The 12,615-nt window shown below is 40.4% G+C and overlaps 1 protein-coding gene across 5 annotated transcripts in view; it reads left to right on the top strand.

Annotated features, from left to right (window-relative positions):
* epha3 (eph receptor A3) overlaps positions 1 to 11,952 on the top strand; it is a 98,681-nt gene extending 86,729 nt beyond the window's left edge. For 3 of the 5 annotated variants that reach the window (XM_088414377.1, XM_088414378.1, XM_088414375.1), the window contains exons 16-17: positions 3,466 to 3,621; positions 8,519 to 11,952. In XM_088414377.1, coding sequence (XP_088270503.1) covers positions 3,466 to 3,621; positions 8,519 to 8,624 — 262 coding nt within the window. In that variant the 3' untranslated portion in view covers positions 8,625 to 11,952. Of the gene's footprint in view, positions 1 to 3,465; positions 3,622 to 6,714; positions 6,837 to 8,518 lie in introns of all 5 variants that reach the window. The other 2 variants (XM_088414380.1, XM_088414379.1) reach the window with 2 other exon arrangements.
* The last annotated feature ends 663 nt before the right edge of the window (positions 11,953 to 12,615 follow it).

Genomic DNA, 12,615 nt, shown 5'->3' with positions numbered 1-12,615 from the left:
TGTGCAGTACTTGTAAAATTGTCAGTTTAGGCATGAAACGAGACGGGCAAAACGGTATGCAACAGCCGCATGTGGTATTATGGAGACGTCAAAGCTCATAACATTGACTAATGATTTCTTAAGAAAGTGAAAATAGGTCCCTTGGAGTTTGCATGTAATTTTCCTGATTGGCTTTTAACACTGGGTGAGCACCGGCTGGCCGACACAGTCTAGCGTGCTGATTTATGGGAAGTTTGCGTGTATGTGTGCTTGTGTGTGTGTGTGGTGTGTGCGTGGCGGCAGTTGCGCAGTGGGAGCAGCTGCACTCAACTCTGCACACCTCGTTTGTCACAGAGCTGTCCTAGCTGGCTAATGGAGCACCCCCTCTTCCCCGCACCCAGACAAGAGGCTGGGACCAGAGCGTAGCATCTGGAGGGTTCAGGGGTGGGACCCAGTCAGAGTTTACTGTCTCTGCATGGAGAGCTTCTGGGGTCAGCGGGTCAAGGTTGGCTGTCAGAGACTAATTATAGGCCAACAACAGTCCAAACAGGGCTGGAGGGCACCGTCTATCATGGCGTCTGTACAGTGGTGCCAAAGCAGGAATTCCACAATGGCCTCGCTGAATTATGCAGGCATTTGCTCCACAAATTATGATCGTTTGCAGAGCAAACTACTTTGTCAGTCAGTGTTTGCTTTCAAGACTCTGTGCTGAAACACGTGTATTTGGAATTTTACATGACTTGCCAAATTGGGAATGGAAAATCAAATTCAACTTTGTATCATCGTTTTTATTGTGAGGCGGCTCGCTGGGGAAATGGTTAGCACGTCCGCACAACGGTTCAGGGACCGAGTTCAAATCCGCCTCGCTCCGGCGATCCTGTGTGGAGTTTGCATGTTCTCCCCTGGCCCGTGTGGTGTCTCACACTCCCAACACATGCATGCCAGGTGTATTGGACATAATAAATTGTCTTTAGGCGGGTGCGTGAATGGTTGTGCGTCTCTGTAAGCGCTGCAATTGGCTGGCAACAGGTTCAGGGTGTCCCCAGCCTACGAAGCCAGCTGGGATATGCACCGGCAAGCCCGCCACCCTTGTGAGGATAAGCGGCTCTAGAAAATAGATGGATGGAGGGGTTTCCATTGTTTCAATGTAGAAAATATTTGTGGGGCTTAAAACAAAAACATTTATGACATTGACTTTGTGGGAATAAAACCTTCAATTTTGTAAAAATAAAATGATCACGTGTCAATGCAGACACTCCTTTTGTTACATTGAGATTTTGACAACGTACCTTAAATGAGTTAAAACCGCTGACGTCCCGTCTACACAACCATTGCGCTTTGCATGAAATAACATTAAATTCAAAGGTCCGTCGTTCAACAAATCAATATGTTTTAAGTAAGAATATAATTCACATCCATTCCAATTACGGCACGTAATATCCATCACCTATTTAGAGTAACAATCTTGCATGCACGGGTGAAATAAATTCAAAACGTCACACCTGAGGTATTTCAGGTTAATAGCTTGCCTCAGCCTACTTGAGTGGTACTGATTAACGCTACACCGCATCCATCATATCCAACAGAGGCAGATCACAAATTCAATTTCAAGGGCCAACGTTGGCCCTTTGTATCAGCCTCTCCTCTCGGAGGGATTCCGCGGGAATTGTAACGAGAGATGAATTGCTTTCCTGCTGTCCTGCTCTCGTGTGTCTGCACAAGTTCTGCTCCCTTAAGATCGCTACAAACAAGAGTTACACAGCTGTGGTTATTTGGAGGTCAAAATAATGACAAATGGCATGGAAGGGTGAGGAATGAAAAATAACGGGAGCAGCATGTTCATTGTTTGACAAGCGTACTTTTGCTTGTGTCTTGTCTTTTCTTTACTCTGACGGTGTTAAGGTCTGCAAAGGGCTTCAAAATTCCCTTTGCCGTTTTGCTAAGATCTCCTTGTTTCTTCACAACTGATCCTGTCTAGGGTTTTCTGGGAGATGCTGCTGAAAATGCAACCACAGAGCAAACAAAGAGAATGATAAGGCGAGGAAAACAAGGTCGTTTGCAGTTTACATCTCAGAGGAAAGTCAAGGAGAAGGCAGATGATAAAGGGAAAAAGAGATCAGACAGGAACAAATACGCAGAGATGATCAATACGACTTTAAAAAAAAACATGTCGGTGCAGAAGTTTTAATCAATTGTCATTTTTGAAAGTTTTGAATCAAATCTGGTTTAAAAAGGAGAAAATATTTTTCTATGTAGCCCTAGTACATTTCCTCTTTTTCAAAAATCAGCCTTCCTTGTTTGCCCCTGTGGGCCATTCGCTATTTTGACATGCCTCTGATCTGGCAGGAAAAGATTCTGTCAATATGCCACCCACTCACTGCCTTAAACACTTTCCCTCTTTTCCTTTCTCCGATTAAGATGTCATTTTCCCTGTCCTCAAATTTACCTTGCTTTTTGTGTGTAACTGTACAGTACACACACGCACATGCTTATATGGCTATACCTTCATTGACATAATGCATTTTAATATATTATATATATATATATATATATATATATATATATATATATATATATATATATATATATATATATATAATGTGCAAATTGAATTTTACAGGGTTTCCTAATATAAGGCAAAGCTCTTAAGACAACTTTAGCTTTTCTTACTGTTCTTTCATTCTAAATACAAGTACTGCTTAGAATTGGAAGATGAGAGGCAAGTATCGAATGACAAGTTTTGTGTAAAAATATATCTGAGCATGAAAAGTGCCACTCTAAAGCACTTTGAAAGCTTATGAGTAAAGCTAACAAAAAGTTTGGAATGACAAAATCCCTAAGCGGCTCTTTGACTTTGAGGATCATCATACTCGTGTGTGGTTTAGTCAGTAAACACGGTTTCCACCCAAGAAACGTGCTTTTCACTGATTGGTAGATAATGATCAGAGTGAGGCTATTTTTTAGTTACTTTATTTCTAAGAGTACATGTCGAGTTTTTTTCCCTCATTTTCAACTCCCATATTAGGGGGGTCGACTTATAACCGCATAATTCAAAACCAGACCAATATTCTCCAGTAAATATTGTCTTGCCAAAAAAAGGCATTTCTATGATATTGGCATTTATGACCATGGAAAATTTGATGCTGACCTAAGAAAGGATTTGCACTTTACCGGGGGTCTGCGCCCTACTTAGTGCCATTTTATTTATGATCATTTTCATGCGTAAGAGCTGCAATATGTGTATGGATGTCTGCCAATTTTATCAGTGATGGTGGGTGAAAATGGAAAAAGTTGGCCTTTTCTGCATGTCTACTCATAAAGTCTCTGTCCTTTTCTCTGAACTTTGTCAAAGATGCATGTGATAAACCTGGAATAAAATATAGCACATCTGTGTACTTATTTATTTTTGCATATAAAGTTCCCCCAAGTACATTTTCCCATCTGTTTTTTTTTTGTTTTTTTTTTGCTTCCACTCTCCTCTCATAGGCCGGCCAACTTGTTGTTGGATCGAAGTAGCTCAGAGGTTCCCTCAGTTGGTACGATGGGAGACTGGATGGATGGAATGAGGACCTTACCCTGCAATGAGGCCTTCTCTGGGGTCAGCTACAGCTCCTGTGATACCCTGGCCAAGACTTCCACAGAGTAAGACACAAACACACTAGGCTACTTTGCCTATTCATGTCAACAGCCTTTACAAGGTCCCAAATTGCGAGGCAAGCGTTACTGGGAATTTATAAAAGCCCTTTGATAAAGAACTCACAATTCGTCTCTCTTGTTCATCAAACGATTAAAAAAAAAAGCTATGGAGCCGTTACTAAAGGGTTCATGGTAACGCATGGTGACAGGCGTTTCGCCATGCTCTCGATGTCTCTAGTATGAATTTAAAGGTAGGAAGGTGAGGGTGTGAAAAGAAGTGATAAAGAGAGAAACAGAGCTGGAGATTGAGGGAGATACAGTCTTGGGGAATTGTGAGCTACACCGGGGGTATTGGAAAAAAGAGAAACTATTCATGGATGGAATGAGAGGGTAAATTTGACACTTGAAAAGAGCAGCGAGGGAGGCCTTTGCAAGATAAAATGCAGACATGGTTGTCGGGTTGATATGAAAGAATGCCACATTCTCTATAGTGTGGATTATGACAAAAATGCAAATCAATACATCATACAACAGTCCAAAAGGTATCATATTTTTCTGACTATAAAATCCTGAATTGTTCTCAAAAAACACCCGATAATCAGGTGCGCCGGGAGTGAGTAAATCGTTCAAAAGAACAAAGCTTTTGAGTGAATGTGAGCCAACACGTCAAATGATTGGTAATTTTTGACCAATCAGCAGTGAGCGTCAGGCAGGGAAGGGACTTTAATAAATGTAAATACCATCCCATTGGTCTTCACAAAGAGTCTAAGAGTGAACTTATGTCATTTCCACTTCAAGGCAAATCAGTGATTGAAACGTATGTCATTTTCCGTTCAAAACAAAACTGAGTGAACCATAAGTTATTTTCCCTTTAAAACAAGTCTGGGAGGGACACGTACAACCTCATTTCCCGTTCAAAGCGAACCTGTCAGTGAAACGTACGCCATTTCCCGTTCAAAAGAACCCTGTGAGTGAAACGTACGTCATTTCCCTTTCAAAACGAAATGTTCAAAGTGAAATGTATGTAATTTCCCATCCAAAACGAATCAGTGAGTCCCATTATGGTAATTATTGTAAGAATACAGCAGATATTAAAATGCACAACTGTGTGTCAAAACTCGGCTTATGTGGCTGATGGGGTAGAAAGTGTGTCATATTTGGGGAAGTACAGTACTGAATTCATGATGCCTTTGGCCAAGTATTGTCTCAATTGCCAACAAGTCCATAAAAAATGCACAGTTTGGTCAAGGCAAGCCACACATTTATTATCTGATAGCTTTTGCACACAATATGATTATATTCTGTACATGTATCACCGTGGCATTTATCATCCCTTTTCTATCAATAGGTCTGTTTTATCAAAGAAAAGTTATCTCCAGTCAACAACCTGCAAAACCGCTTACTCCGCGACTCGCAGATGACAAAACACAGCACACAAGACTAATCTTGCGCGAAAGAAATCCCATTGCCCTACACTTTTTTTCCCCTGTGGCTCGATTCTAAATTGGATCATTTCAGTATTAATCCTCTGAAAGATGAGGCAATAGCAACCAAGGCCAACACTGCTGCCACTACAAGACTAGCAGCCTTGACTTGGGACTACGCATTGCTCTATATAGATTACTCTATTGATTGGTACAGACTTAATCTAGTCCTTGATAGTCAGCACAAGTGTTGGCGGCGTTCTGACCTCAGACAAACAGTAATCGTACTTGGCTCCAATGTGCTGACTCATCTGTTGATGTAATTTAAGTCCAGTTTGGGGGATTGGGGGTTCCATTTTGTTTGTTTGATTTTTGGGAATGAAATGCATGCTCATTTCAGAAGAGTTTAGAGTTTGTAAAGTGTTAACTTTACAGAGAAAGTACAACTGGGTTCCGACTAGGAAATTTGCTGCACAGAGACATCGTGCAGACATTTTATATGGGGTCTTGGCCAAAAGCACACCTCGATCAATGTGTGTTTATCTTTTTTTTTTTTTTTTGTCTAGCAGGAATTGAATGGCCTGGACCCATATCCATGTCAAAATCGATATTTTGGAAAAATTGTTTCATTCTTTTGGGCCTTTGTTTATGTTTTTACCACTGTTTGAATTCACGTTACTGCACTGGAAATTGTTGACGGCCTGAGAATGTATCACGTTTCTCACTTTTTCAATTCCATGCATGTTGACAGACATCTTTTTGGACAATGGAGTGGTTAAAAAGAAAAAAAATGAACATGTGGACATGGTCTTATCTGAAGGTTTCGCGCACACATGCTTTGTGCTCTTTTGCAAATCTGGAAAAGTCCTCAAACCCTCCAAGGACGTCGGAAATGATCGTAGCTCAGCATCCACTTTAGATCATCTCCTGAAATTTGTTCTGCCCAGGGATGGTCATTTCTCCCCTTTACATAAAAACTGGATCGCTTATGCAGAGCTTTGCTTTCATATCTGAAAGGTGCAATCAGGTTAATTGGTAGCAGTCCATAGAGTATTTGCCGTGCTGTTGTCACATTTAATTATTGTAAATACAAATACCCTGCAGAGGTATTACACAGGGGTCATGGGAATGTATGCACAAACGCTGTGGAAAAAAATATTTGACAGTTTTTTTTTTTTTTTTTGGGAGATGCCTATCTCTTGCTGTGGTGTAATCCAAGCCCCCAAGTTTATACATATAGAAAATCATCGTATTGTTTTGGCAACACTGCCTGTTTTTGAGCTCATTCCTTTCGGCTGTTCTGATGAGAAAATAACAAACAGACCTGGTTAATTAAGATGAAGTCGGGGTAAAAGGTAACACGTGGCTTGTGAGATCATTCAAAAGGCTTCGAATTTAAAGAAACATATGACAACACACGTGTGACCTCACAGGGCAACAGATGAGCTTTATTGGGAGGGTTTGCCATTTTTCAATATTCTGAATATGTTCTTTGTCAAACTGCAATAATTCAAATCAATGTTACACCTTTTTGTTTTGGATGTACATGTGACATATGGCAAATGTGTTTTATTATTCGTCAAAACAAAAACAGTATGAAAAAATACCATGCAGGACATGACAAATCGTGACGGGATTCCATTTGTTAACATTGCCGGGCATGGCTGTGTCTCAGTAGAGTGATTCTGACAGAGGTCCACGTCACACCAGCAACTTGCCCAGAATGGGAGCCGTCCATGGGGATCACCACTCTCTAACACGCAGTTCCTCTCCTTTCGATTCCTCGGACTCTGGATGGTGGGTGGTGCGACGCAGCCAAGGCCCTCTTCTGGAGCAGAATGTGATCTGATCGGCCTTTACGTCTTGGTTTTAAGGGGATAGCTTTAATGTTAACTGCATAGCTATGTTTCCATCCAACGATACATAATACATGCATAGGCTTCCATAAAAAAAAAAAAAAAAAAAAAACATGTATGTCCACTTGTTAGGTCCAAATTTGTAGAATTGTTTGATTGATGCGCATACTTCACAATGTGTGGCTATATTTGCCATTTAATGTATGTCCAAAAAATAAATTGTGTGAGGAATGGAAACAGGTGTTGTTCCACCTGAAAAAAAAGAAATCACACAGGATTCCTTTGTAATGTAATGACTGACACAGACCAGAGGCAACATCGGTTTGATAGTTACTCTTAAAACGATCATGTCAAAAATAAACCAATTTGGGTCAACTATAGACCGAGCCTCTACTTGTGTCAACTTTACTCACATTTTCTTCTACAAACCTAAAAATTGGGACATTCTAGACAGAAGAACCCCTGAAATGGGTCAAATCGAGGTAGAGTGGTGTTTTTTGTTTGTTTTTTTTCTTAACCCAAATCTGCTTATTTTTGACCCAGTTGTTTTTATTGATGCATCACTGAGTAAACCATTGGACATGCATGTTTTTATTTGACGAGCAATTTGAATATTTCTAAGTACGCTTTCCAAGTAAAAATGTCGGAGAGCATTTGACGATGAACACCAATAAATGTCAATATTTTAATTGTAAAAATGGAATTTTGAAATTGTGGATGGAAACCAAGCTATCATCTCCTTTTTGCAAACTAATGCTGCTTGTTCCTGCAACTCCTTTATTTGTATAGTTTGTTTCTTACCGCAAAGCTCATGAATCCCATTACATGTACAGTGTAACCTGTCCCCTTGTGTTAAAGCACGCAACGAAACAATGTCTTCCTTAGCCTGCTGCTTTGCAAAACCAATGTCCTGCTTCCGTAATGAACTACTTCTCATTGCTCTTCAAAGAACAAAAAAACGAAAAATGGGTTCTTGCAATGCCATCACTTGGACTGCGACTTATCTGCTTCTACTAATATTGTATTTAAATGTACTCACCAGATTGATTGCATTTGAGTTGCGGAGCCATACCCAAGGTTGATGTGAAGCGGTAGCTCTTAATGAGCAATATTTCTTCCTAAACGAATAATCTTTGTTTAATTGCATGTTTGATTGTATATCATGTCCCAGTTGTGCTCCTTTCCCCATATCCCTTCCCGCCCGTTCGATCGATTCATTTCAGTGCCGGAAAGCAGAGCATTGCATGTGATTGTTTCTTCCACTGACAGGTCATAACTGCAACTGTCAGTGTATGGCCACAGGCCTATCTTGTTGATTATTAGCGACGGAGAGTAGAGGCATATCCTCATTCAGAGCGGTGGCAGCTCACTGGCCTTCTGGGAAATGCAGTCCGGTGTGAATGGCAGCTGCATGGGAAAGTGAAGGGAGCCGTGCTGGGAGCATGTCATTAAATGTCACGAGGATGTCACATCCTTCATCACTAATGCACACTTTCTATCTCTTTTTCCCCCAATCTTTCCCTCTGTCATGTCCCGCTCTGTCACCGTGTCTGGTAAATGACCTCCCTCTCCATCCTTCTTTTGCCCGTTTCTTTTCTTTCTCTCGCATTTGCTTCTCCCTAGGGATTTGAAAAAGGTTGGAGTGACAATTGCAGGACCGCAGAAGAAGATCGTGAGCAGCCTCAAAGCCCTCGAATCTCACACCAAGAACGGTCCGGTACCTGTTTAAAAGATGAGGAGAATCACCATGGCAGATGATTGGATCTGATTGCTTGGTAATACACGCTGTGTATACATAGTGGCGACGGAAGATGACTGATAGGGAATTAAAGAAATATGGGCTTTCGATAGACACTTAAAGGGAAGAGCCCAGAATAGCAAACCGCTTCAGCGGTTGGCTATCGAAGCCACCGTTGTTCTACGCTCGAGTTGAGATGCCTTATGAGAACTAACGCAGCCAAACAGACCTGGTCAGGGACGAAACCAGTTGGCTGGACCGAAGGCCAAAGCTGCAGCCCTCGCTACCAGTCAAAGGCGCACCGCGTTTCCCTTCATACACTGCCAGCCCGGGGCGCTTGGGGCCCCCCCCCCACCCGCCCGGTCAGCGACCTGTGCGGAGCACGACGAGGGCGAGGCTGAACAGCCCTGAGTGACACTCCTTCGGAAAACAGCAGCAGCAGCTGATCCAGTGCGGACCCTTCCTGGATTCTTTTCTAACTGCCTACACATGATCTCAATCTCTTCTAATCGTTAGCAGTCTGGACACATGTCACATAAAAGCAATAATAATCTGATATGAGCTCGCGCCTTTGAAAAGCCATGACCATGATACACTCACGTGGATTGAACAGAAAGCTTTGAAGGTACAGGAGCAATAACACACTTTACACTCTTGATATGAAAAATGTAAGTTCAATGCGATACTAGCAGATATTGTAACGTTATAGTGCTGTTCCCGCAACCCGGCGACCTTTGTGTGAAATCTCCAGGATGCACACATTACTTGATCTATATTTTCTCTAACAAGCGGAAACAGATGAAGTGAACGGAGCGAATCGAAGCGGGGGATTGAGAGTGCACAGTAAGAGGGATGAGAGTGAGAAATTGTTAAGTCGGAAATGAGACGTAAAAGATGAAGCTGTGTTTTTCCACACCTCTTCTTCGGATGTTTTGAACTCCAAGTGGAATGCTACTTGAGCTTATTTTCCCGGGAAAGAAAAAAATCATTCAGCATCTCACAGTTTTTAGTCCATAAAGCTGGGCATACACTGAAAACATATTTTAAGATGTATTTGGGTAAAGCAATTTATCAATTGGGTGCAACTTCAAGTCCAGTTGGGCCTCATTATGATCTAATGAAAAGTCAGGTATTAGGGTGTTGCCACTTTTCTTAGATAATTGAAACTTGTATAATTAGATTTCACGAAAAGTATTGTATTTTTTTGGACTATCAGGCACACTGTCTGAAGGAACAGGTCTATTTTTGGAAAAGGCCCATATACGTATATTATACACCGTGTTAAGGTGCAATGATTTATTCTGCACATTGAGGGAAGAAGAAAAAAAAAGTAAATAGGTCATACTTTGATCCACATCATTTAGAAATTCAAAAATAAGGTGCAATATTTTGAAAAAAAAAAAATATCATATGTGTGCCTTATAGTCCAAAAAATACATTAGAAGAGAATTCAGCATCATGAAGAACAATTGACAAGGCTTTGCATTTAGATAATGCTTTCTTGGTTTGTTTCTTTCAGTTTGCATCACTTAAGGACTTCATTAGAGCAGCAGTGACCCAGTAATACACAAACTGTGGTCTATTGTTCAATCCAACACAGTATCATAACAAAGACTCTGAAATAAGTAGTATAGTCTGTTGTCCTTACTATTGGTTTATGCTTGATGCGTGAACGTTCCGCACTTTATACTCGGTGCGGCCTTCCGCCGCAGTCAGCCGATATTCTCCCTTACTATAGATGGCAGTAAATGACGTCGGCACCATGCCAAAAAGACTATAACAGAGGTAGAGAATCGTAGTAGATAAATATGAAATTTCAATTCGTCCAAGTTTTTTTTTAAACAGGCTCCTCATCTCTTCCCTGTGCACATGCTCTCCAGGAGTTGTTTACGGTATTTAGGTCACGATAGTCCTTTTCAGCTGACTCATATAGGTGTTTGTCCCAGCAGACTTCCATAAGCAAGAGTTCATCAGCCATGTTTTCAGAAGGTACGCGGTGGGGAAAATCTGGCCCGTGCGGAGGGGCGTGGTTGCCGAAATGACGTCATTTTAACACACGGAGCTGCACGGCGCAAGCATAAACCAAGATTCAGTCTCAAGATTCCAATTCACTGAACCTAGGATAATATACGTTTTATATTTTCTTCAATAAAATGTTGGTGGATGTGAGTAAAATAGTCTCTTATTCATAGTCTGAGAACATATAAGAAGCCAAGGGAATACAGCTTTTCTAATTTTTCGAATGGGGATCATGCAAAACGTTGAGTGCCTCGTTTTTGGGGTGGATCATGTTGGGATCACCATCCGAACACTTTTCTTTTTACTGAATAGGATTTAGCACCACTACCGCATACCATGTGTGACGTTTTCTTTAAACCTGCTAATATGAGATCCAAATACATAGTATGTCCAGAAAGGGATTCCCTGAATGCACCTTTACATCTGGATGGTCCACAGTATAGAGGTAGATCTGCATGGATTCTGGTCATTGAACCGGTACTCCTCTGTACTTATAGATGGGAAACATTCAGCTAGAAGGGTGCACTCCAAATGCACTTATTACACAATGTATGAGCACTTTCCTTTACGTGGAAATTGTATTGGCTTGGCTGGAGATTAAATTTACCCAATGAACGGAGAAGACATTGGTGTTTTTGGGAAAACCCAGCTCGGTTCATGGTATCGGTATAGCCAGTGTTCTACCTGTGGATGCTGCTGTTGCTGCTATGTGATCTGATTAGCATGTACATAATGTAAACCGTCATAACAATATAGCAACTAGCCCGACAGATCCTGCAATATGTACATGCCATCCTCCTTTGTACAAATTTTTCTATGTATAAAAAGATTACAAATTGTGCAAGAAGTTTTAATTAAAAAAAACAGACAAAAAGCATCTGTATTATACTTTATCTTGTTTCGAAGTATATTTGTCAGCCTGATTTTATTTTCTACAAATAAAAACGCAATTGTGATTACATAATTATTTATTTAACATTACACTGCACAGTGCTTTATTTTGTTGTTGTTTTCTTCTTTTTTTTTAAGCTTACAGTAAATTATGTGTCAGTGTTATCTGTGTTTTGTTTTCTTGACCTATTTTATCAACCTGGGACATCTGAGAGAGCAATACTGTTATGCACCCCATATCCAGAACCCTTTTTTTTCTGTCTCGAAACTGACCCGTGTGTTTGTGTGAGAGTTTACGTGTTCAAACGTAGATGGCCTTGTCAACTAATGTAAAAGGATTTGTAGTGGAAACATTTATATTTTTATAATAAATATTCTCAAAATATTTTCCAAAAAAGTAATGACGATAGACCTGGTTCTGTGTTTTATTTTGAACATTTGTTTTGATACACAAAGCTAATGAAGCCATCTAAATCACATTCCGTCTGTTCCTGTCTGTCCTATGAATATTCACTGTACCAGTGACATTGATAATATGAATAATTAGAAAACCAAAACGTTTGAGGATATTAGTGGAGCTAGTGCCCACACCTGAACCTGATCCTGTACAAGTGTGCACATTTCAGTCCGCGAATTATAGAGCTATAAAGACTACGATCGAATGGTATCAGATTCCACATTAATTAACGCTACATTAATACAGTTAAATGATTTTGTTGGTGGTCACTAACTACAGTACATCTCAGATTAGTGTTTGAGAGGCTCTTTGGGCATTACGAGTTATCGATTCAGGAAACAAAGGTTTGAATAGAGGTTTGATGCATACATTTTGGAAATTATTTTTACAATTACCTAAATATTCATTCAATTTTACTAACTAAAGTGGAATTTTAAAAATCATTACAAGGAAATACCCAACATTGGAAGTCTTAACTAAGTACTGTATTAAAGTTACGGTATGTGATTGAAATAACAGAATCACATAATTCATTCTGGAATCTATGTTTAATCGCAGTGTCAGAGTCAAACATTTATTTGGAGAGGTGCTGAGCCACAACACTTAATACATTAA

Source organism: Hippichthys cyanospilos, chromosome 5 (genome assembly GCF_059441005.1).
Source record: "Hippichthys cyanospilos isolate Australia breed blue-spotted pipefish chromosome 5, RoL_Hcya_1.0, whole genome shotgun sequence".
NCBI classification, from domain to species: domain Eukaryota; kingdom Metazoa; phylum Chordata; class Actinopteri; order Syngnathiformes; family Syngnathidae; genus Hippichthys; species Hippichthys cyanospilos.
This window is presented reverse-complemented; position numbering and strand designations above follow the sequence as displayed.